Source organism: Callospermophilus lateralis, unplaced genomic scaffold (assembly GCF_048772815.1).
Source record: "Callospermophilus lateralis isolate mCalLat2 unplaced genomic scaffold, mCalLat2.hap1 Scaffold_1062, whole genome shotgun sequence".
Taxonomy (NCBI): Eukaryota; Metazoa; Chordata; class Mammalia; order Rodentia; family Sciuridae; genus Callospermophilus; species Callospermophilus lateralis.
Window position 1 is genome coordinate 29,494 of NW_027510832.1, and position 27,255 is coordinate 56,748.

Consider the following 27,255-nt stretch of genomic DNA (forward strand, 5'->3'; position numbering starts at 1 on the left):
CTATTCTTGGTCACTTGTGATTGACTTCTTAGTGCCATCTATTAACCAAACTGACTTTCCTTTAAATGATTTACTGTTTGAATTTTGTGGAAATCCGGGCAAGGAGGATGGACTGTTCATCCCGGGGAGAAGCACTGGAGGAAGGCCAGGGAGTCCCGGATAGGCTGCTGGCAAACTGATACCATGGAGGGAGCTGCTGTCCATCATGCCTGGCTGCTGTACAGTTAAGCCCAGAACATCTGAAGCTTTCTTTATTCGATCAAGTTCTTGCTGTGCCATCAGCTGCCGAACAGTAGTTGGAGCTAAATAATCTTTCTCCCGATCCAGCTGACTGCCCACGGTCTCTCTCACTTTTGAAATGTGCTGTTTGGAGAAAATATGATCTCTGATGGACAAGCGGGCAGAGTATTTCACCCTGCAGAGAGTACACTCTGGTTTGGTGCCTCCCGTTCCACTTTGATTGATCATGAAAGGCTTCCCTATGTTGATTTTAAATTTCTTTTCTTTTGCCCTTGCGTTTTGAAACCACACCTGGACCACCCGTTTGGGCAGACCAATCTCATTGCCCAGCATTTCACATTCTTTCATGGTTGGCGTTCGGTAGTCACTGAAGCAAGCCTTGAGAACCTTGAGTTGAAAATTGCTCATCTGGGTCCTAAAACGCTTGTGACCTGGCCGATCATTACTTTTGGATTTAAAAGGGTTGCTAGACCCAAATGGATTCGGTGAGCTGGGGTCAGCTATGCTGGAGGTTTCACTGCGATCAGCGTTGTCATCAGGGTCATCTGTGATATAAAAGCTTTGGTTACGGTCACCATCTTTCTCATTGAAATGGATTGATGGACTGGTAAGTGAAAAGAGAAATTTGTCATCGCAGACCTCAGTTGTGGGTGTGGTTGCTGGTTTTGGCAAAGCATCCAGAGTTTTTGGCTCTTTAGGAGAGAGTGCTGGTTTCACATCTGCAGAACTTCCTGTGGTACTTTCCATCTCAGTGTTTCCCTCATCTCCAGTGGTGGCATCGCTGATAGCTGTATTGATGGACGAAGTCTCATCAAAGTCAGCTTTAGTTTGATCATATCCAGACAGGAGGGGCGTTTAAATTCTCTACATCCTCAGGACATTCTGCTTTAATAGAAGAAGGGCTTAAAAGATTCTTCGGTGACAGCTCTGCTGTTTTACTAACAGGTGTTGACACTGTAGAAGCCAATTCATTCTCACTCAATAGATCAATTTTAGTTAATGGCAAAGATGGATAATCAAAATAAATGTATTTCTGTGGGCTTTCTCCTCCGTCCTCTGTGGATATTAAAGGGCTTGGTGGCAAGATGTAACCTGCCTGCTTTCCTTCATTCCAGTGCCGAGAGCGAATGTGGCTTTCTAAAGCTGACTTTGCCTTAAACAGGGCTCGGCAGAATGGACACCGTTTATGAGACTGTGCTGGACCCACTGCCCGGAACTGGCCTTTCCTTTCTCGTGCACGTGTATTCTGGAACCAGACTTGCATGACTCTTTTTTTCAGCCCGACTTCACGTGCAATATGATCGAGCATTTTGCGGGTAGGATTGGAGTCTAGCAAATATTTCTCATAGAGTATTTCCAGTTGTTCGGGGGTGATTGAGGTTCTCAAGCGCTTATCACGGTGTTGGTCTTCACTGCTATTCCCACCCTCCTTTTCGCTGCAATTATTATCTTCTTTGTCATCCAGTTTCCTTTTAAGGGAAGCAGCAACAGTGCCTGGGGTGGTAGCGTCGTGGGAGGAACTGGTCTGAGGTGGCATTTGTGTGAGAGAGCTACCCAGCAGCTGTCCAGTCATCAGAGGGTTGTTGGGATCGAATATCATGTAGGGCATGTCCAAGGGCCTTTCCAAGAATGGAGAGTGAAGGAACTGGTTTTGAGCAGTGAGGAAGTGCATGTCCTGGTGCTCCTGCCAAAGTTCCAGCGTTGGGAAGGCAACAGTACACTGATCACATTGGTACTGGAGTAACTGTGGAGGTAGACTGTTCTGGAGAGAAGTCATGGAAATTTGCAGTGGACTGGAAGGGACTGGGTTTTGAGAGGCCGAAGGAGGTCTTCCAATAAGTTGGGGTTGTTTGGGTGGCTGCGGCTGTGGCTGGGCGGTGGGCGCCTGCGGTGGGTCTGTTGAAGTCGATGCTAACGATGGGGCTGATTTGGTGCCTTGAGAAGGGGGTGAAGGGTCACTCTGCTTTGGCTTTTCTGTGGGATAGTCAGGTTTTGGAGAAGCCTTCTCAGGTTCTGGTTTGGGTGACGAAATCAAGGGCCTGCTAGTCCTCGAGCCAGAACTTGCTGCAGGGACAGTGGAGGTTTTGGCTGCATCCGTTTGTCCAGACACCGCACAATGCTTGTAAACCACCTGATCTGTGGCATCCATGGAGTCTTCCGTCTGGCTTTCATCTTGGGCATCGTCATCTTCATCCTTATAGCACTGTTTTTTCTGATGTGTAATCAAGTCAAAGATCCTGGGGAAAACCACATTGCACTTTTTATATTGGTACTGCATGTTGCTCATTCGAATGTAGTGTTCGTTCGTGAGTTCTCTCTTTTCATTGTCTTTAGTTTCTGCTTGGTTCTCATAGCTCTTTTGTGCTTTCTGCCTGGCGTTCTGGAACCATACAACAAAAACCGGAGTGGTTAGATTAAGAATGGTAGAGAGTTGTTCTATTTCATCATCTTTTGGGTAAGCGTTGGTGTCAAAAAAGTCTTGTAGAACCCTCAGCTGGTAGTTGGTAAACCTGGTCCTCGAAGACCTTTTGCTGAAGGAGGCATCCGACTTGTAATGTTCTAAAGAGGCGGGCTGTGGGTCAATTCGGATATCTTCCAAAACAGTAATTGGAGGGTTACTGAAGTTGTATGGTGAATCCTTATTTCTCTGTCGTTCCTTAAAAAGGGTATTTCGAAACCAGTGTTTGATAACTTTTTGAGAAAGGCCAGATTTCTCTGCCATTTCTTGGATCTGTTCTTCACTTGGAGAATTATTGATGTCAAAATAAGCCCTCAGGATTTTTAGTTGATCATCTGTAATTCTTGTCCGGGGGTGTTTGAACTGAGAATGCCTTAAGAAGTTTGGATCTAACCCGAGCTGCTGCTGGCAAAGTTGAGTGAGATCTGCTGAGAGAGTGTCCATCTGTGGCAGCTGCAGGGCAAGCTGTGGGGGGAGTGTGGGGTGTTGCACTGGTTGCATCATGATGGAAGAAAAGAGCGGAAGGTCCAGAGAAACAGGCAGCTGGACTGGGGGGGGGTAGCAGAAGGTGGGGGTGGAGGGGGAGGGGAAGGAGGAGGAGGTGGTGGCGGAGGGGGGCGGGGGAGTGGGTGGTGGAGCTTGCAGAGGGGTAGAAACCGTGCTTGGGATTTTCATGGGACCCAGGGGAGAAGGCTGTGGGGGAGCTGGTGGCAGGGGAGGAGGCGGAGGTGGAGGTGGAGGTGGCGGTGGCATTTCAGGGGAAGATGGAGAATTTCGATAAAGCTTGTCATAGGCCTCCCTGTACTGAGGAGCAAATTTTTCTAGTGCTCTGTAGGGAAAAAATTGCCCATGTACATGCTCTTGGTGACTCTTCAGAATGAGAACATTGGAAAACAATTTACCACACGTTCCACATTCCAGTTTGTCAGTGTTTTCCCCTTCGCCACTCTTGTTCTTCTTCTGTACCTTCTGCCTGTTTTCGTTATACTGGATGACTAATTCAAAACCAAAGTTTTCCAATAAAGCTTTGGCTGCATTTCCTCTGCCCCCTGAGGCTATTCGGGGTGGAGGGATGGATGGTTCTGAGGATTTTTGCTTCTTTATGTCTTTGCCTTCTTTGAGTCCTTCACCTTCATTTACAAATTCTTGCTTTGGTTTCTCTTGCTTTTCGGCAATTTCTTCTGCTTCCTTATAAGATGGTATGTCCTTCATGATCTGGCAGTCTGTATTGGCTAGATTGTTTTGCTCTTGTTTCAATAATTTGCTTGGCTACTGCTGCTGGGGTGGTGGCTGCAGCTGCTGCTGCTGCTGTTTCTGAGGCTGCAGCTGGGGCTGTGTGGCTTGGTACTGTTGTGCTTGCTGCTGTAGAATCTGGAGTTGAGTTTGGCCAACATGATGTTGCATTTGAATCTGCTGATCCTCAAGCAAGGAGCCAGCCATTCCCGTCATGCCCGGAATACCAAATGTGGCAGAGCCTGGCAAGCCCAAATCTGGACCCCGACTGAATTCCGTCCCAGGTATGTAGAATGGAAAGAGAAACTGAGGCTGATGAAACTGCAGCAGTGCTTCTGGAGTCATGGAAAAATGAGGCACAAAGGCTGGGTTTAGAAACTGTGGCTAAAAGAATGCAGCTTGCTGTTGTAAATCATGCTGCAGTTGCATCTGAATTTGTGCTGGTGACTGCAGTGGGTGATGTGTAGGCTGAGAAGAGATTAATTCAGGAGTTTGCTTTTTATTTAATTCTTTGGCATCTAAGTGGGTATCTTTGCTGTTGACTGCTGCTAAACTCATGGAATCTAACATCCCTTGGCAAGGGCTATTTACGTTTGCTGCAATGCTGTGTTCACTGGCCACATGCCCGCTGGGCTCCAGCTTTGCAGCCCTGGCCTTTGTCTGGTGGAGCACAGACCTCATGTGGATTTCCAATGTCGAGCTTTGGCTGTATGCAACATTGCAGATGCTGCACTTGTAGGGTTTGTTGTCTGTGCTGCTGTTGGTTTCTTGTGGGACAGGACTGGAGGCTTCCTGCAAAACCTTTTTCAAATTATGCAGGTGAGAGACTTAATTATAATGGACCAAAAGAATGTTCTTTTGGGTGAATGACTCTTTATACACCGTACATTTATATGGACGAGATGGATCAAGAAATTTTTCCATTGTAAAATTGGGCCCTTTTCTAAAAGGTAAGGTCTGCTTTGGTTCAGAGCCCAAGTCATCTGGAATAGAACTACTATCACTTCCTACAGGACTTGCCTTCCCTTCATGGTCTACCTCATACTCTCTCTCCATTTCCTGTTCTAAGCCATGGTCATCTTGGGCCATAGCTTCACTTTCTGCCCAAAGTTCACCATTCACGGGCAAGGAGGCATAGAGCTGTTGAAGTTCAGTTTCACTCAGTTCTGGGTGGCCTGCTTCCAAGTGTTTTTTTAAAGCCTGGAATGTACAGAAACTATGCTGGCAGAGGTTACACATTGTTGCAGTCCGAATTGCATGATAATGGGAATGTATCTGAAGCTTCTGCATAGTTTTAAAAGCCAAGCTACAATGGTTACAGCAATACTTATAAACATAGCGGTCAGAAACAGAGAGAGGTTGCCATTTTTGCTGTTCGTTTAGTTGATCTTGCAGTGTGTCAGGGATTTTCACATCCTTACTGCTATTTTTATTCCATTCCAATATTTCTGGGGGCTCTTTAGCTGGTTTCTGCTCCTCACTCTTTATTTCCAAGCTAGCCTTTGAATCCTCAAGACCTGCCATACTTTTCTCATCCATTGGGCTTTCACCTGTTCAGAGAAAGCACAAACCTCTGTTACGAAATCTATGGCTCCAATATCAATAGATTGTAAATAGGATAAATATAAAGATCTGTGACTTAACTGATTCTTTGGATATTTATTAAGTAATTAAATATTACTTTAAATATTTACTAAGTAACTACTAACAGCACGGGACTAGATCCTGAAAACATGATAATAAGTAAGAATTCATCATCAATCTTGGGGAATTTCAGGATAGGGAAGAAAACAAGTCAAAAGTAAAAAAAAAATACACTATGCTACAATTGGCATGATACCAAGGGCCATAATCTTGGTGTTAGTTAATTAAAACAACATAGAATATTCTTGGCTGTTCAGCAATTAGATTTCTCAATGATAGGTGGAGATAACCAGTTGTCAAATATGTCTTGGAAAATAAGGCTCACGGAAACATTGTACATTTTCTTCCCTTCATGCTTTTTAAAAATAAATCTTTAATGGTAAGAATCTTGGCGCACTGCCACAAGGGCAAGTCCCTAAGTGCTTTTTCCACAGATCTTCATCATAAGCTGGAATACCTGTATATTTCCCAGATGCCTCCGCTGTCATGGCTGCAGTGTGTCCCGCTCTGACTTCTCAGAGGTGGCTGCTGGCAGCAGCATACTGTTTGGCATCATCATGTCAGGGACAGGCACCTTTAAAAACCAAAAGGGTTCCAAGTTAAATGTACTCCAGAAAATTATAAATTCCATCACTTATCCCATTTGGCAGCAGCATATCCCATTTGCATTTTTCCAACCAAAGCAGGGACATCTATCCCTTCAGATTTCAGACCAATGCTGTTACAATGCTGTACTTTTCTTTTCTTTCTCTTAAATATGGTTTCAAGCTTTTTGTAGGTCTATTTTTTTATAATGATAATCAAGAAACTTTGAAATGCAAAGTGCCCACATGAGTCATTTGATTAACATTACAGATATAAAAAGACCACAAAATACGTAATTAATTAGGCTATGCTTTGTATCATATTTTTTTTTCTCTAAGCAAAAGAGACCACAAATGGGCCTCCACTGTGATTTCTATAACACAGTCAATAAAAGACCTTTCAGTAGCTCAGAAGAAATAAATTTCTACCAACCCATAGTTACATATTTGCATTGATAGTTTACCCAGATCATGTCACACATGCATCAACATTTGGTATCCTTAGTGTCATAAGCAGCTTCTCCACACAATCTGGAGACACACTGCGCAAATGCAGTGTGTGAGATGCGCAGGAGATGCATTTTGTTGCTGAGGACGTCCTGGCAGAGAGGACAGCAGATGACTGGTTGCACTGAGTGCTACGACAGCACGTGCATCTGGATCCGACTTTGGTCCCTACTATTGTAGTTACAATAAGGACACTGATAGAACTGGAAAAGATTGAATAAACATGACCCCTGTGAGTTAATGTATTTTGATGACTTCAGAACTTTGGCAGTAATACCAAGTGTTAATAATATTGCCCTTGGATATGTCTATGTGCATTTCAATCACATGGAATTTGGGGGGCTCTTAAACTATTAGTAACAGGTAAACAAACAGACAAACAAAAAGAGATTTCCACAACAAAGGAAAACAACATTATTTACCTGTTCATGACAGAATTTATTTTCCTCTGAAGGTTTTGAACTTTTTGTTGCAACATCCTCTTCTTTAGCCAACAGGAGTGGCTGGGTGCCCCCTGCTACACTGACTTTTAGCTCCTTCTCTGGTGTGATTATTCCTGATTGCAAAAAGAATAGAGGAACTCAAATTATAAACATTATATCATAAATAGAAAATTATGTTTTTCAAATAACTGACTCTCAATTAACTGAGTCACAAAAAGAATTAGCCAAGCACTTTTAAATGATGCTCAGATCAAAAGACAAGAAACACATCTTTTTTGTCCACTGACTAAGTAGACTTTATAAATATATTTTCAAATGTACTCCTGTCTCATGTTTATATAACCCTAGGTGGCCTTGAGAGGTTTATCAATAACGTGTGCTCTCTGGTGTCCCAGAATGCCTTCATCGCATTAAAACCAATCTATTCCCATTCACAAATACAAACTCAGAAATTCATTATTTTTACTAATATATAATCAGCTATTTCTTTTCAAAATCTCTGAATGAAGAGAATATTTCAAAATTCTGAGAAGAGCTGGCTTGATATAACTCAGGAACTAAAATATTTTGACATCATTAATGGATTTAAAAATCAAAAGGTTGTTAAAGCAAACCATACATTACATTGCTATTGCTATTGCTATTAGGGATATTGTCTTTGCTGGAGATGTTTTAGCACTTGGCTGTACACACAGCATTATAGGACAAATCTTAAGAAGACAATTGCTTTATGAGGTTAATCCAAATACTTGGTGTTAAAGACGACTTAAAATTTTGCCCAGATGAGCAATGTAGTATGGTGGAGTCTCACACACATCAAAGAAAAGAGCACAATTCTAATTTCCCAATCTAACAGAAAATTCTTTCCAGCATCAATTTGCCTGATAATCTCCTCTGTGAGGCTGGATATTACAGCGACATTGGGTAGGCATGTCACATACATCTCACGACAAACACAAAACCTCATTTACCAGCCATTCCAATCTCATCATAGCACGGCATCATCTGACCTTTTTTCTGCTATTTATTATGAGTATTTCTAATTTTAACTTTCAATTTTCACCATCTTCCAGTCAATTTGCAACTAAATTATTTCCAGGGTGAGGACACTATCACTGGACAACTGGGTGCAAATACATCTTGAAATGCAATGAAGCTAAACCATTGATTGCTATCAGACCCCGCGTAAATATATAGTCCAGGCGTAATCTGATTGTATGCTGTGCATGAAGATTTATCTTGATTTTTCTTCAATCCACATGCAGTTCATATAAATGAATAAATTAAAGTGATTTTTTTTCTTTCTTTTCAAAATAACCCACTTTTAATTTAAAAATAAGGTCAAGGATGTTTTGGAAACAAAATAAAAATGAACAATATTTTTACTCTGGGTACAGATGCATAATATATACCATATAAATAAATTCAGAAATCTCAAATTCATAACAAATTCAAGGGTTATACTGAGGAGACTAAATTAAAATAGAATGTTAAATGATATAATGACAATAATTTTATTCCTTTAGGTTTGAATTAGTTCCTGACATACAGAATTAGTGCTGAGTTTTCTACAGATTACATTGATATTGATTTCTGAATTTATAAACATTGGATTTGATTTTAATTAACACTTTTGTTCTCTATTTGCATATGCTGTAGAGAAATTCAAATTCTTTTTAGATGTTTAAAAAATAACGTGTCATTTGTATTTGAATAAACTTAAATTTGAAATAAATTTAAAGTCTCATTATATTGATTAAAAAGTATCTGATTATCTGATACCTAAAGATGTGCTAAAACTGGGGATGTTCATCTCACAATTAATAAAAATTCATTTTTCTTTCTCAAAGGAAAGGCAGAATATAGTTTGTGCTTACTAGATGTTAAAAAATTTACAAAAACAATATGATATTTAATATTTGCAAATTCTCTGTTTACGTATCAGATCAAGTTGTGCAAAATTGACTGTCATTAGAATCAGCAAGTGCCTATCAGTTGCCTTCACCTGTGAAATTTTTCTTTAAAAGTTTCTATTAATGAGTAAGAATATGCTTCCTTAGAAGATGAATACACCATGATGTACCCCTTTTCACTATATTTTGCTCCTAGTAGAATTGGACAAGACAAAATTATAAGTCCATTCAAGACTATCACAAAAAAAGTTGAAAAAAAATGTCCATGACATTTGTTACTTGTAGGCCATTTGGAGCATCAGAAATAGAATAAACTTTCCAGAAACTTTTATTAAATGTATATTCATGGGCTTAATTAAAAATACACACATACACAGACACACACACACACACACACACACACACACACAAATGTGTATCTTATCCTGACATTGATATCATAAAAGAGTATAAAAGACCATACATTAGGGTGCCTGCTTGTAATCTCAGCAGCTCAGGGGGCTGAGGCAGGAGGACTGCAAGTTTGGGGCCAGCCTGGGCAGTGCAGCAAGACATCATCTCAAAATAACAAGTGAAAAGGGCTGGAGGTTTAGTTCAGTGGTAGATTGCCCAGGAGTTCAATCCCCAGTAAACCAACCAAACAAACAAAACCATAAAAAAGTATTAAGTTCAAGATTTGAGACATTTTACTAAGCCTATACAGTGATGTGTGTTTTTTTTGTATAATTTATACCTGTGTATTAAGGATATATTGCCTTTATTTTATGCTTATTACATTCATCAAAAACATAATTGCTTTGGGGGCTAGGTTTGTAGCTCAGTGGTAGAGTACTTTCCTAGCACGTGTGAGACAATAAGTTCTATCCTCATCACCACATAAAAATAAATAAATAAAATAAAGGTATTACATCCATCTACAACTAAAAATATCTTAAAATACTGTTCTGTGTTGCATCAAGAAAGGAAAATTTAAGTTTCAACTATTATATGGCTATTTGGCTAATTAACTGTATTCATTGAACCATGAGTTTTCACATAAGCTGTGAAGTTTCCAAAGACCATTTTGCTTTAAATTAAGAAGCTATAAAATTATAAATAAAGGCTAGCCTGCCTAACTTTAGCTATGTGCCCTAGAAATGAAAATAACTCATTGTAAGTAGAAGGAGAGAATTCTGAAGTATAATAACATATGACAAAAATGACTCTTAAGCTTGAGGAGGTTGGGAGGACTATTTTTTTAATATATCCTTATTTTTATTTATTTAATTATTTTTATGTGGTGTTCAGGATCGAACCCAGGGTCTCATACATGAAAGGCAAGTGCTCTACCCCTAAGCCACAACTCCAGCCCTGGGAGGACTATTTGTAAAGACAGTAGAAGACACAGTTTACATATATTTGTCTTTTATACTCAGAGGGGTGTTATCTCGAGTATAATAATATGCCATTCCTGGCAAAGTACAGGAAATTTGCTTGGTTGTTTTTCCTGAATTCTAATTTCCTAGACATGTCTTTTATTAGATAAAGGCCAATTAATTTTAGGAAGGTTCTGATAATGTTCTGTGATTAGTTAGTTTGTATTTGCAAACTTAAATTTGAAATAAACCCAGTTTGTTACCCTAGACCAGAAAAAAAATTGAAATAGATCATAATATATTTTGTGTCATAAAGGACACCACAATATTCTCAAAGAACAATGTCATTTTAATGAATTTTAACTAAAAAATGAAGTCAAATTACAAATAAACACTACCACATAGATGAGCCAATGATTATCTGTCAGTTATAGGATTAGCTAACTTGCATGAGATTGCTAATACAAAAATGACATAATTCATTTCAATTCAGATGCCACCTACTTAATAACTCTCAATCCCTAAAATACAGAAGGTTGTAAAATGGTTTATTCTCATAACAAGTGAGGAAAATCCAATAATGCATGTGTACCCCTAGCAAATCTTGAAAAAAAACAATAAAACAAAACACTGACTTTTTATTTATGAGTCAATATATTTGGTAAAGTTTGAATACTATAAAACTTGGATATAACAGATGTTATTCAACTCTAAGTAACTCTAAATTATAATTACCAGTACAGTATTCTTTCTAATGAGAGTAGAATGAAAGGATAATTTTAATTGCAATAATGAAGGTTAATTTCCATCTTTCCTCATGTTTACTCCCTTATTAAAAAGTGGTCCCCTTAGCCACGGCAGAGACATATTACATTTCAATGCAAATGTATTAATCTGGATAAACTCTATATTAATTCTTGTACTGCACAGAGCTATAATTTGGATTATAATTAATCTAAAGTGGCACTAGATTTAAATGACAATATAAATGAAGCATTAGGAGGCTTTTCTATTATGCATGAATATTCAACAAATATAACTTGCATATTGCCACGTCTCATTTTGAGAGCTCCAGTCCTACAGATTAGTGTCAGTAACACAGCACAACAGCTTACACAAACATAGCCTTCCTAACGTGTGTTAATTCCTTCATTTTAAAAAAGTTCTATGTTTTATTGAATTTTTTGGAATGTATAAAGAATATTTCATGTCCTTAGATCATTTCACATTTAGTTCAATGAATATTTTTGAGAACAGTTCATTTCTAGGTATTTTGATTTAGAGATAAGTAGAAAAACATGGTTCCTACCATGAGCTCATGGGTTGGAAAGTGGGGAGAGGTGGAGTGTATATGTGTTTGTGTGCCTATATATTAGTTGTGTGTACACGTAGTATATATTTGTAGGTAGTTGCTGTATAGAGCCTGTATATACAGACACAAATACACATATTATACATATTGATATATGTATGTACATATATATGCTATGCATTCTGAGTTGATTTGCCTATTAAAGAATAAATTCAAGAAAAAAAAAGTTCTATGTTTAAGTGGGGTCAAACTGTTTTCCCATCTAACATATTAAGATAGTAATTACTTTATGATTTTGCTAATATTCTTTTGACAATTTTAACTGATATAATATATATGTATATAGGATATGTTATGTGGATTGCTATTTAATCATTAGAAATATTTACAAAGAAAAAAATTCCATGTAATAATTTTTTAACCTAATAATTGTCAATTTAAAAAGCATAAAACCTTGTTAAAAAGTTCATGTTAATTTCCAATAACAAGAACTGTCTTGAAGGCTAGGAGATTTCAAAGCTAAAGATTTGCATCTCAGCATTTGCTTTTAGTTGTTCCTTGCTTAGAGCTAATTTTTATCCCTGCAGATACACCTGGGGAAGCTTTTTTATGGGAATAAAATTTGTTTTAAATAACTACCATTATGCAATATTCTGTGTCCTCTCAGACACCCGAGTCCTGTCTGTATTGTACAATTAGGCACCCAAGGAAGGACCATAACTCATCAGGCCGTTAGGGAGTCATTGGGTCCATTATTTATGCAGAGCAGTGAACAGCAGCACCAGTGGAGGTAGAGCCCTGCATCTGTGGTATGTTCAAAGCAAGACTCTTTCCTCAATGGTAAGATTAGATCCATTTTCAAAGGATTCCCAGAATCCATCCTTCACAAGGTACTATACATTAGATATTTCATACTTCACATAACATCCTATAACAAAGTATTACATAGGTGCTCAGCAAAAGATAATGTGATATCTGGGTGTTTTACACAGGCTTCTGAAGAATAAGAAGGATACACTTTGCAATCTGTTTTTGTACTACTCTGAGAAAGTCATCACTAAATACAGATAGATCCTGCTGTCCCTGAACAAATCAAGCAACTAGTCTTGATGACGTCCATCCTAAAGAGAGTAAATGGACCACCTTACTATTTCCAATCCTTTTCAAATAAAGTTTAGATAGTACTACCCTTGACATTAACTGATCACTAGGTTCTTCAAATTCCTTGTCAATAGCCTCAGGAGGCAGCCTGCTACTATACTGCTATGGCATCTTTTCAGAGATTTTACTTTAGGCTCAACACCAACCTTAGATCCTCTTTGTTTAAATCAAATTAGAATCATATGTTAGATACCACATCCTAGAAGGAAATAACAAAGGCACTTTTCTCCCTGGAATCCTCTGAGACATTTAGTATTAAAAGGTGAGGGTGGGGGAGCAGGGAGCCACTTTAGATCATTTTTGAATGGCATGTAAAACTTAGACATGAAGAGATGGAATTACAAATATAGGATAATTCAGATTTAAATAAACTTGTATGTAAAAAATGATACATTTGGCTCAACCCAATATCTTCATAGTGAATACAAGCTCCTTTATATGCAGCTGTCACTAGAATTCAAGGAAAAGATAGATGACTACCTGAAACTAATAGGCTTGAACCCGTTTCAGCACTTCTTCTGCTTCAATGAATCCAACAAAATAAAACTAGGTATAGCGTACAGCAAAAGTAGCCAATGTAATATTCATTGCGACCATAGATTTCCATCTCATACATACAAAGCATGGATGAAGCCATATATTTGCCAAATCAAACACAGAAAAAGCCTTAGGTATCTACACCAGATGCTGGCCTAGGGTTTGTTTGTGCACAAGTAAATGTCATGACATGAAAGTTTGTTTTCAAAGACAGTAGCTTTCATTACTGGGATTTTTCTATTCTGGAAGATCAAAATTACCCAGCACCTAATCCCTTTTCAATGATATTTCCTCTTTCTTAGGCTGAATCATCTGTAAACTTTTTCACTGGATTTTGTTTGAAATGCTTCAAATAGATGCCCTTAAAAAGGGCAAATTCCTGAGTGTAGCTTGAAAAAAAGAGGAAAAATAGCACTTATTTTTAGGGTTACATGGTTTGGGCAGGGGTACATATGACTGAATGAAAAAATTCAAGTGATATCTAATCCTAAGCTTATGAAAAATTAATATTCCATCAGAGGAATCACAAGTATAGCTAAGATTAATGAAAGGTGCTTAAAAAATTACGAGGACACCAACTGACTTGATTAAAAAATAATCTCGCTGGTTGTCCTGTAATATTCTTCAGTTTATCCACATCTATTCTGTCAGATGGTTATGATTAAAAATAGGTCAATGGGAGGCTACTGATAGAAATCACATGCAAAATGCACATGCAATGAATAGTAGTAGGAATGTTCAGACAGTTTAAAATAAATAAAAGTTTTAAATAAGCTTGGTGGGGGGGGGAGTGAAGGAAGGGCTGATTGCAGCAAATGGAGGGATAGAGGAAAATGAAAGGTGAAAGAGTAGAGTATCTTACCAGAATCTTTATGGGAGCTCTTGCCTTCACCATTGTCTCTCTCACTTGTGTGTTTCTCATCATCCTCGGCCACTGCTGGGGGCTTAATAGCTCCTTCTATCTCCTCACTTTGTTCTTCTGTTAAGAAATGAGACCAGTGAATACAATTGAAGAAAGAAGAAAAAAACTAAAACACACACTAAAATAAACTTGGTGGCCAAGTTAGAACTTTATTCATGAATTGTCTGTAGCTATTCCTACTCAAAAGAGAGAACACACATTTATGTAAAAGTCCATATTAGAACATGTTGACTGTACCCATGCAATTTTTTATCTAAAATAACAAAATTTTTAATCCACTGAGAGCCTGCATCTATACTGAAAAAAAAGAAAAAAGAAAGAAATCATTTTTAGTATAATTTGATATAGTTTAAGCTGAAAAGATAAAAAAAATGGTGGAAGGCATTTCTGTACTTTTAACAGTAGAACATTCTAACAACATGGACCTTATTCCATGAACTTGAATAGGTGTCAGAACAAATCAGTTTCTTAGCAAAAATTCTTAGTGAAATAATGTGGTAACAGTGGGTTAAATAAAAGACAGGTATTACTTCTTCCTTCAGATACCAGACCTCAGAGGAATTCTGTGAAATTTTGGTAGAGGAAGAGTTTGAAGCTTCAGTTATAGTGGGGGGTTTTATATATATATTTTTTTAATAGGGAAAACTATATAGAGCATATAGGACATAACAAGGTATACTTCTATGACAACCACATCACCCCACACCTCATTCACGGGTTCACACCAGCTAGATTACATGGAAATCCTCATAGTAACTCAAACCTATTTAATTATTCTGTAAATCTTAGCTATGCCACTGCTGGTGGATTAATCTGTTTATGCAGTTAGCCTCTATGCTGGGGCTGTGCAGCACTAATCCGTGAAAGGCCCACTGTTCTCTTTCATCCTGTGATCATTTGTCTCTCAGTGTGCTGATGTCACATTTTAATGAATTTTTAGCAATCTGAGTAATGCCAGATAACCAGGCTCTCAACTCCCCACAGCATGGCATGCTGTTTTCATTGCAGCACAAAAAATAAAAATCATATTCCCCGGTTCAGGTGTGAATTACATAAATTAGGAGAAGAAGGTAAAATGGGATTTGAAGCACTAGGCTGCTCAATTTCATAAAATCTTTAATGACCATATAAATTAACCCTGGAAAGGCAAAAGGTCATCGACACACATTTGCATACACTCTTCTATTTGCTTTTGATAAGCACAGCTTTTATGCAGAGAACATGATACAATTAACCCTTCAATAACCATACAAAACACTGCTACAGACATTTTAAGTGTCAAGCATTAACTGAAAATTACACACTGAATACAATTTTCATTGCAAATGCTATAGTGATTGAAAGGGGAAATCGTGGCCCTCTCCACACCCCATGTTTTATTAATAACATTCTGACAGCAGAAGGAAATATCCACTGTCATATGTAGCAGCTGAGCACAAAAAAAAATTATATTTAGTGCCTCACTTGCCAGCCATGCTCTGCAATTGTGTGAGTAGGAAAACAACAGAGGGGAAACAGTTCTGGGCTCTATAGGAAACTCCAAAAAGCTAAAGGGAAAACAAGGACATTTAATACATTCAAATAAGAGTTTGGTTCAACTGTGAGTCCTCCGAGGCACCATAGGAATTCATTTATTCTATTTTTGCACTTTGCACAAAAGCAGAGGGGAGACCCCAATGAAGGTCATCAGTCATCTGAGGGCTTGGGGGAAGCTTCCCTTTCAGGCAAAAACACATGGAGATTTTACTATAAGAGGATAAAGAATCTTTTCTGGTTCTCTCCTGCTTTCACCCATCAGTGACCATCAGTTACTGATCCAACTCAGGATCCCTACTTCCAGCACTGGCTGGACTGGTGGGTATGGTGGTCCAGACAAAGCTGGAAGGCTGTGGTTCTGTCACGCCCACAAATGTGGTATGATATCCAGAGTCAGGCCCGTGACAATTTCTTTTCAACTATTGTGGTGAAGGGATGCAAGACTTATTTGAGAAGATTTACTGGACTTTTCCCCCAGGGCTGGAAAATGAAGTGTCAGAGTGCTACTGAGTGTCCTTATCTTGAGGGCACATAAAATTGTAAGGGCTATCGCAACTCACATTAATAAAACATTGTGTGTCAGGAGAAGAAAAAGAAAATTATGAAGGCACTAAAAGAAAAGCTACAGTATAATCTGGGTCTCATCAGACAGATTTTGCAAGGTCCTCTTCTTCATTTTCTGGTATGTGTTTTAAGTGTGAGAGAAATTCCCAGACATGTTCTTCTATACATCACTGTGGTGTCTGACCTCCGCCTTACATTGGCAACAGTTTGAGAAATCTGAATGTGAACAAAGACTCTGTGTCAGCAGCAGGGAAAGATTGTGGGATAGACTCTCCCCATCAACTTAATCGCAAACAGCAGTTCTGAGGCCATAACTTTGCCTGGCTCCTCCAAGCCACAACTCATAACCCTCAGAGGTGGATTTACCTGCAATGCCTCTGCTTCTGTGACTTTTTGTTTCCTCTCTCTCTCTTTTTGGTTCTTCCTTTGAAGTAGGCAGGCAATTAGCTGTAATGCTCAAGCAATTCAGACCTGTTTTGTGGTTTAGAAGGCAAAAGCTGTTTATTACAGGTAGGCTCTTTGGAGCCATAAGAACTTTGCAAATTTTTAATCATGCAAAAAATGATCACAAAGTAACTTATACACACCATAAAGTTTCATATATGTCAGAATAAAAGGTCACTTTCATTCTCAAAGAGAGTTTTAGAAATAAATTTGACATTCATTATATAAACAGACTTTAGAGTCATGAGAATTAATGTGAAGAAACCACTTTCTCTGGAAAAACCTATAGGTTTAGATTTGGGGTCAGGGGAGGGAGCACACCTACATTCTAATTTCCAAGTACCACATTTCCTCCATTGTAAAATACCATAAAATGTTAGATGTTTTACAGGGGAAAAATATATGATATTAAATGTCTTAAACTCCTTAGAACTGAAGGTATAAAAACATTACATAAGATTCCAAAAATAAAGATGCTAAAGCAGTCTTCATTTTCATCACTGTCTCTAAACTGTTACATACAATAATAAATGAAAGTATTATAGCATTTCGTAGTACTGATGCATTCACGGAATGTGTATTATTAATTATCCTTTGCTTCACGGAATATAAAAAATAAAATCTATGTTTGTATCTTACTTAAGCACAAATGTGCATTAGGTTCCACTAGAATTTCCCAATTTTCAGACAAATGATATTTTCATTTTTAAATGTTACAGGATAATAGAAAGAAGACAAAATACTGTAGTCTTATATTACAGAAGTATGATATAATTACCTTCCCCCGGCATTTTTAACATGCCTGAAATGATCATCTTATGTTACTCTACACCCACACACCAACTATATTTAAAAGTGAAGTTTTTGAATGACTAGCTTAGAATATTTTATTTGAACAACAAAATAATGATTGGAAAACCACTTTCAATTTATCCTACAAAATCATAATATACAATTTCTAAGCAAATCTACTTCAATGAGATTCCTCTCATCTAAGGCCAGCCAATTGTGCTCGTTTCCCTGTTTCAGTATTCACTTGGGTTTGGGAACCCTCAATTCTGAGTTTTCTAATAAATACTGTGCAATTTTTAATTTTTTTCAATTCACACATAATAATTGTACATTTTTATAGGGTAAGATGTGATAATTTGATACATGTGTAGTGATATACTTTATTCATGTATAACATGTAATGATCAAACCAGGGTAATTAGGATTTCTGTCTCCATAAACATTTATAATTTCTTTGAGTTGGGAAACTTCAAACTCTTCTAGTTTTTGCAAAATATATTCTAAATTGTTGTAAATGATAATCACCCCACTGTGCTGCAGAATATGAAAACTTATTCCTGTCTAACTGCATTTTGGAACTCATTGTCCAACTTCCCCCCAACCCTTCTCTCCTACAATTCTGAGTCTCTAGCAAACCTTATTCCATTCTTTAAGATGAACTTTTTGAGCTTTCATATGAGTGAAAACACACAGCATACTTTCAAAGCCCATGGAGTGATCATGTAAAAGAGAAATAGAGGATGGTCACTTAAATGTCTTCAGTTTTATATAGAGAGCATCTCTATTCAAGATAACTGGCTTGTGAGAATTTTCTCCTGGACTTTTCCAAGGTCCCTTTGTTCAGTTCTTCTCCATTCAAATCTACCCTCTATATTTTCTACTTAATACTGACTCCTCTACTTAAAGTATTCAGTGACCCCTATAACATAAAAAAAAGAATGCTCCTTCTGTGCAAAGCAAGAATACCTCTGCCCTGGTGTACACCCATCTCTCTTCATTTCATACCAAGCAACTAATATGCAAACTTTAAAACATCAGAATCACCTGGAGGACATGTTAAAACCAATTGCTGGGCACCACCTGTAAAGTTTCTAATTTAGTAAGTTGAGAGTAAGACTTGTGAACTTTCAACTCTAACAAGACACCAGGTCATGCTGATGCTTCTCGTACAGCTCATATTTTGTAAGCACGGTGGAACCAACATCCATCTGTTCATAATGTCCTCTTTCTCCCTATACTTATCATTATATTTCCTATATTGCATTGAAATGGAAGGAAACCCTCATTGATATACAAACTTACATATAAGAGAATTTGAGGGGGAAGGGAAAAATAAGGAGAGAGATGAATTACAGTAGAAGGGGTAGAGAGAGAAGATGGGAGGGGAGGGAAGGGGGGATAGTAGAGGATAGGAAAGGTAGCAGAATACAACAGTTACTATTATGGCATTATGTAAAAATGTGGATGTGTAACCGATGTGATTCTGCAATCTTTGTAATGTTTTGAATAACCAATAAAAAAAATAAAAATTAAAAAAAAATCTTATCTAGAACAACTTTTCTTTATAGTATAACTCCCACTTTTTTCCCTTTCTGACCACCTTGGGAAATATCAGTTTCAAGATCTGGAAAAATAGAGTTAATAATACCTACTCCATATGCTTATTAGGAGCTAAAGTATAAAAATAAGTCAACACAGAGCCTAGCATAAAATAAATACTAAAACTGATCATTGTATTGATACTAGTACTGTTCATTGTTTTCTTCAACAAAAAGTCTTTTCTGAACTTCAAACTAAGATTATTGTTTTGGGGTAAGTTTTTTTTTCTTTCCTGTAGATTGATGTCAAACAATCAAACAATGTACCTATATAATAGTATATGAAAATTATATTAATATTTCTGCTTTGCCTTAATAGGTAAACATTTTCTGAAAACAGTGATGTATTCATCTTTGTGCAAGAAGCACCTTGAACAGTGCTTGGAAAATAGTAGTCCTTTGATATATTTTAGTTAGAATGTTAAATTAAATTTAGGAAGCAAAATTAGGTGAAGAAAGGGAGTAGTCCTAATTCTATCCCATTCCTCTATTGCCCTTCAATAAAACTTCAAAAGGTGTTTATTTTCTCTCTGAAAAATCACACTCATCATTCAGCCCTCTCTAAATGTATGTGTGTACCTTCTGTTTTCTAAGTACTTTTCTCAAAGTCACTAATGACCTCCATGCTATAAAATCTAAAGGTCACTTCTCTGCATCTTACTTAACTTACTTTCATCAACGGATGTTGCTACTCTTTATCTCTGGCAAAAAGCACCTCCCTTGGATTTCCTTGTATTAGACTACTATGGTTTTATCCTATGTCTCTAGAAGTTCACTCTAAAAGTTTACTTTTGGTAGGGACTCAGTATTTCATTAAATACCAAATGTCAAGCACCTCCCCCATTGGTACCAAGCCCTCTTCCTTATTTATATTATCTCTTTATCTGATTTCATCTAGTTCTATAGATTTAAATTACATTATATACATACACATTGATGTCTAACAGGTACAGCAAACTCAATATGCTCAAATCAGAGTTCTTCAACTTAATGTCCCTCACTCCATTTTTCTCCCAACTTCATCTTTTCAGTTAATGGTGCCACCATCCACCACAAGCCATTCTGGACTCTTCTCTTTCCCAATCACATGCATTATATCCATCAACAAGTTCTTGGAAGGACTTCTACTTCCAAAATATTTAGTTCATACTGCATTTATTTACTTTGCATTTCCCTTGCCAGTATCGTTAGCAACTTATCTGTATTACTGTAATGGTCTCACAAATAAGTAAGACTGACTCATGCTTTCCCATAACTTATTCCATAAAGCTAAAGAAAATCAACCTGCTCTTCTGGCACCCTTTATTATTACACTTAGTATAATACATCAACTCCTCACTATGGATGGAATGATTAGGCCGTTACCTACTTTTCGTACCACATTGGATGTTGCTGGTCCTCCACTCTCTAATATTCCTTTCTCCTAGCCTTCCTTCTCTTCCTGGAATATAACCAACTTCTTCCTACCTTTGTAGGAATATTTTTTCCCAGACTCCTTGCATAATTGGTACATGCTCCTTATTCAGGATTCAAGTAACCTGTTACTTCCTAAAATAACCTGTCTGACCGTTGCTACTAAAGTAGAGCATCACCTGTCACTCAGGTCCTCAGAGTTGGGCAGGATTCACCATCACCTGCAGGGCTTGTAAAAACCGATGCTAGATCTCACTCCCAGTGTTTCTGATTTAGGTCATGGGTGGTTCCAGGAATATGTTCTGTGAAAAGTTCCCAGGTTATGCTATTGCTGTCTATGAGAGTAGTACACCTTAAGAATCTCTGCTCTGGTATATCACCTCTTTCACATCCTTTTCCATAATTATTGCAGTCTAAAAATTCCTTGTTGTTTATTTATCTAGAAGTGTCATTTAATATAAGGGTCACCAATATACCTTATTCATAATGTGTGCCCAGAAGTCCCACGCACAATGAAGGAACTCATCAACATTTTAAGTAAAACTGACAGCTGCTAGTTTAATTATTTGGGTAAGTATATCAATGGCCTGATGTCATAAATTGAGATGCAGAAAAGTAGAAATGATTTTGCAGAAAGGAATTCAGTTTGGAATTTGTATTTGACTTCTCTGTAGAACATATAGATGAAAACAATCAGAAGGCATAGACAGATCTAAATCTAAAACTTCTCAGAGATTGAGGTGAGTATGACAGTTTTAGTGTCTTTGTTTAGAAAACATTAAAGAAATGTATTGATGGGGACTTGTCTCTTTTTAACTTAATGTTTTTGTTGTAAGTCTTGTTTTTGCCATATTGTGCAAAAAGTCATTAATAAAACCTTTATGAATTTGAGGTGGAGGGAGGGATACTGAGTTTATATTATTGTATCTTAAATGTGCTATCTAGTTTTGTAGGGGGAAATATTTTTTGAAATATTTCAAAAAATATTCATGAGACATGCACAGGTAAACTAAGCTTCACCTGGAAGCTGAAATTTTTAAAGAGGGATTCCTCATAGTAAAGGGATGTTTTCTCGTGCAAAGCCTTTTAAAAAAAATATTTCAATATACCATCATGGATGCAAAGGACTTTTTGTAATAATATAGCACATTATTATTTCAATTGTATAAATCTGGCAACCGAGGTCATATTAATTTAGCAGAAACAAATGAGGTGTGTTATATCAACATGGGTAAATTTCCTCTTAAGTTACCTAAATGTAATGCAGCTAAGGAAGTGCAACTGCCATTTTTAACATATACATGTACACATGCAAAGCACAGAGAATCATGAATGTGTTGACATGGCTACAAAATTCCAATGACTCCATTAATTACTGAAAATAATCTCTGGATTGTTGAAAGATATTTTATATAAAACAGATCATTTAGGTGAAATTTCACAGCTTAAAAATGTAGATGAGAAAAATTACAAATCTTAATCTTTAAGAAGCTAGAGACACATGCAAAAAAATGAATCTAGACACAGATATTACATCCTTCAGTAGAATTAATTCAAGATGAATAATAGACCTAAATGCAAAACACAAAACTTTAAAATTCCTGAAAGAAAAAAAAAATCTAGATGACTTTTTGTTTGATGACAACTTTTTGGATAACATAACAAACACATGACCCATGAAAGAAGGAACTGGTAAACTTGACTTAATTAAATTTTTTTACTTTATGAAAGACACTGCCTAGGTAATCATAAAACAAGCCACAGTTTGGAAAAATATATTTGCAAAACACATATTCTAGAAAAAAAATTATCAAAATGTAAAATATTAAAACTCAGACTTTTATCAAGATATAGAATATTCGACATCAATAGTAAGAAAACAAACAACTCAATTAAAAGTGGGTAAAATCCTTAAGATAAATCTCACCAAAAAAGATATGCAGATGATGAATGAATATATTAAAAGATGCTGTCAAGGAAAGGCAAGTAAAAACAATGAAATACCACTGTACACCTATTAGAAAGGTCAGAATCCTGAACACTCACATCAAATACTGGTGACAGGAATCTCATTCACTGCTGGTGGAAATGCAAAATGCTTATAATACTGAACCTACTCTTAGCATGTGATCCTGAAATTGTGCTCCCTGAAATTTGCCCAAAGGAACTGAAAATTTATGCCTCCACAAAAACCTGCATTCAGATATTTATAATAACTTTATTTACAATTGCCAAAACTCAGAAGCAATCAAGATGCTCTTAAATGAGTGGACAAATTAACTCAACTATCCATACAATGAAGTATTATTCATTGATTTACAAAAATCAGCTATTAAGCTATGAAAAGACATGGAATATACTTAAATGCACATTACTAAGTGAAAAAAGCCAATCCGCAAAGGATACATACAATATGATTTCATATATATTACATTCTGGAAATATGATGGACACAGTTGAGGATCAGGGATAACCACAGGGTGAAGTAGGGGGATAGGCAAAAAAGAAATATAAATAATGGATAATTTGCATACAGGATTTTTAGGGCAGTGAAACCATTCTACATGCTATCTTAATGATGGATACATACCATTAAAATATTGTCCAAACTCATAAAATGTACAACACCAAGAATGAACCCTAATGTAAACTATGGTCTTTGGATGTTAATTATGTCAATACAGGTTCATCAATTATAAGAAATGTACCACTCAGGTATGGGATCGTGATAATGAGGGAGGCCATGCATTGTAGGGCATAGGAGATATATAAAATTTGTACTGTTCTCTTAATTTCACTGTGAACCTAAAACTCTAAAAATTGAAGTCATTTTGCATATGCTTCCAAATATAGATATATTTGATTTTGCTTTTTACTTATTTGTGTAAGAAATTTGATCATATATAATTATAGCAATTCTTAGGGACATTAATTAAAAAATTATAAGAGTAACATATGTAACTCATTTAGAACAGGGCAAGGTTTTGAGAGAAAAGAAAATAATTACCTGCTCTCAATTGCTGCTCTGTAAGATCATCCTCACAGGTCTTGGCTCCCAAAGAGGCAGTTTTTGCAGAGAACATTAGAGTGGAAAGTAATCAGCATGCCATACCCAGCTCTTGTATCATAGCCAATATCACAAGAAACCTACTTTTGGCTAGCGGAAGTGGTAAGTTACCAGGTAAAGTTCAGATGAGTTGCTAGCACACATCATAGTGAGCGGTAGTTGAAAAATTGAGACCGGGGTGTGGTAGGTTTAGATTCAACTGTCAAATTTCAGCAGCACTGACCAAGTACACCAATATTGATAAAACTTGGGAACAGGAAAGCTTCATTCTGATTTTTACCTGTTGGCTATTTGACCAAGATTACATTAAAGGATTATGTACTTAATGATGATGGCATTTTACACAGATTATGAGTATTCTTTTACTTCTCTGACAAGGTCCCCCGAAAGGAAAGGAAAATCCATTATATGGCAGCTGACATGAGAGGCAAAGCAAAAATCAGGGAGTTGAGGAGAAACCCAAAGAATCAGTCCAAGTCATCACTAGATTCACATCTTTATTCTGATCTTGTATTTGAGCTCCAGAGTGGAAGTGCCAACAATATCCTGGTTTGCCAAACTCAACCCAAACACAGATCATTAATTTCACCTAACTGTGGTCTGCCTTTTTGTCCCCTGTTGTGTGGAAATTAGTTATTAAAAATAGCTACATTTCAGAAATTGCCTTTAATATTTTATTCTTTCTCCATAATGAATTATAATCATATGAAGTATATTCCATTTCACAAGGCTTCCCATTAACGTTGTCTATTTTTTTCTGTCATTTTTTCCCTGACAATTTCCATAGTCTCTACAACATCCCACCTGTCTCAAATTCCTAACCTTTCTAATCTAATACCTCATCAACATCTCAGGAGTTATCTTAAGAATCTTAAGTACAAAGCCCAGCTCCTGTATTTTCTCATTTACTTAGTTCTCTAAGCCTCCATTCCCACATTTTTAAAATGAAGACATATGTATAAAAATAGTCAATAAGAGCAAAACATTAAAAAATAAAAGCACAATGTGATATAGTCTTCAAAGTCATAAAAGGCCATAAAGTATCAAGATTTTTTTTTTTAAAAGTTGTTACACAATTCTTACACTGCCAAAGAGAATCATCATGTTTGTCTAATATTTTTAGGCAATAGCATCTCTGGTTGATTCTGAAGGATTTAATTAAACAAATAATTAACCTTGAAAATAGAAGTGCACAACAAGGCACTATTATTGCATTTACTAATTGTTTTTTCTGCTGTGTACAAAACCTTTGGCCTTTGGTGGTAATCTATTTAAAAACAATAAAATCATAATAAACAGGGCTCAGCCCAAATGCACACACCAAATAATGTTTACTTATAAATAAATCTTAAATTAATCTTGAAAGGAAGAATTTATCCTTAGTCCGTGATTATAAATCCAGGAGTAACTTCCAAATAGTTGGCAGCCTTGATGTACATCCAACATGTCACTCAAGAAGCCTACCTACTTCCTCTTGGCAAATAAGCATAACTTTAAGCCTTGATCGCTGTTGTCCCTTTAAATTTAAGTGTCTGTTTTCTTCTACCCTTTTTAACCTTCTTTTTTTTTCCTCAAAACCAAAGTGCTCCTCAGCCAATTATCTTACATATATGTTTCAGCATTTATACTGATACATTATCATAAGTTTTTATATGATCAATCTGTATTTCCCCAATAAATTGTGAATTCCTTAAGAGCAGCCTTTTATCTTCCCAGAGTCTCCAATAAGGACAGAGGAAAGCATACAAAATTTATTAGGACATGTTTATTCAAAAAATACCTACATTATATATCCTGAAACAGATGAGCCTCATGATACGAATTTATAAAATCTTCCCTAAGCCCTGGGACTCTAAATTCAAAGCACTGTCAATTATGCTAAACACAGATAATAATTCCTGTTACATACATCAATGTGTGCATGTGTGCGTGTGTGTGCGTGTGTGTGTGTGTGTGTGTGTGTGTGTGTGTAACCATTTTTTTCTGATCATTCCTAGCAGAAAAATAAGTATAGTTTATCCAAGAATACTTTCCCTTCCATTCCTACTTCAGTGTTATCATATGGGCTTCTCCAAAATAGATACAGTGCTACTAACTTAATTTGGCCAAATGACTGCTGCCCCCTTGAAGATTTATTAAAAATAAAAATGTCAAAGAATAAAAAAATTATTTAGTTTGTTTCCTGAAATGTACTCTGATGAGATGTTTGTAAGAAACAATTATGTGATCCTCAAAATAAACTCATGAGGCAGTTATTAATCTTTACAAAACAGGAAACTTGTCCTTAAAGATATGGGTAACTTGTCCCAGGTCATAAAATTAGAAATTGATAGAGCTTGAAATGAAATTCTTGTCTGTCTGATCTAAAAAAGCTGAGAAATTTTAAATGTGTCCAATTGTAATACCACAATACTTGGGAGCCCATAAAGGTTTTCCTAGGCTCAGCAAAGGCTAGAAACATAGTGAGAAGAAGAAAAAGAAGGGAAGGGAAGAAAAGGGAGGGGAGGAGAGAGGAGAGGAGGGGAAGAGAAGAGAAGGTAAGAAAGGGAGAGGAGGAGGAAAGGCAGACAGGCAGGCAGAGAAGAAACTTTTCACCAATCCTATGAAAAAATCTGATATTTCAAAACACATTCACATTCCTTGAATAGAAAAATAAAGCAAATAATAGTTTGGTGTCATGTTAAAAATCATTTCATTTGATAGTGATTTAGGGAAATGCACAAAATGTCAAAATAAGAAACTGCTACTTAATATTACAAATTAGGTCCTGCGGCGCTTGGAGACTACTCCAAGAAGAGCTACTTGTGCAAATAATTTCATAAAGGAATTTATTTCAGAGTGCCCCAGAATTCATTTTAGAGCCTCAACCATGTTGCTTCCTTTATACAAATGATAATAAATATTTTAATTAAGGAGCTTTTAACTTATCAAACAAACTGATTAATCTATACTTTTCTGCCTGTGTAAAATGAAATGTTTAAAACCTAATAATGATACATAGCATCATGCAATATTTCACTCTAATAATTGCTGTGTAATAGCAAAACTAACTGATGTTACAGGATCTGTCTCTTTTTCTGGTGATTTAATTAGGTTACTAATTTGTGTTCTCTAGCCCTGACCTCTTTGTTTAATATTATTTAAAAATAATACCATTGACTTAGATTATCCAGTATTCTATTCTACCCTGTCAATTTGGTGATGATCACACATTTGAAAATGGTAGCAAATTACTCAATTTTTATTAACACAATGAGATAATAATCAGCAGCCCTTTCTGGGGAATGGGGTATTGATCATCACAATCATCATCAACACTGTGCAGAGTATCTGCTCTGTGCCAGATCCTGATGCATTATGACACCCCAACCAAGTGATGCAGCTATGCTTTGAGGTCATACTCTCATTTCAGGGGAGTTTTTCTTAACCACAATGATATACTAAACCATATTTTTAAAATCCTAAATGTAGCTTTCCTTTTTTGCTGGTGCCAGGGATTGAACCCAGGGCCTTGTGCATGCAAGGCAGGCAC

The 27,255-nt window shown here is 36.7% G+C and overlaps 1 protein-coding gene across 1 annotated transcript; it reads right to left on the minus strand.

Moving 5' to 3' along the window:
• Positions 1–23,739, minus strand: LOC143386194 (zinc finger homeobox protein 4-like). Its single transcript, XM_076841449.1, is given in 11 exon segments — positions 1–1,084; positions 1,086–3,256; positions 3,259–3,315; positions 3,317–5,481; positions 6,033–6,074; positions 6,077–6,149; positions 6,650–6,727; positions 6,729–6,869; positions 7,089–7,222; positions 14,250–14,366; positions 23,664–23,739. Coding segments are annotated over 11 exon segments (6,138 nt in total).
• Between the last annotated feature and the right edge of the window lie 3,516 nt (positions 23,740–27,255).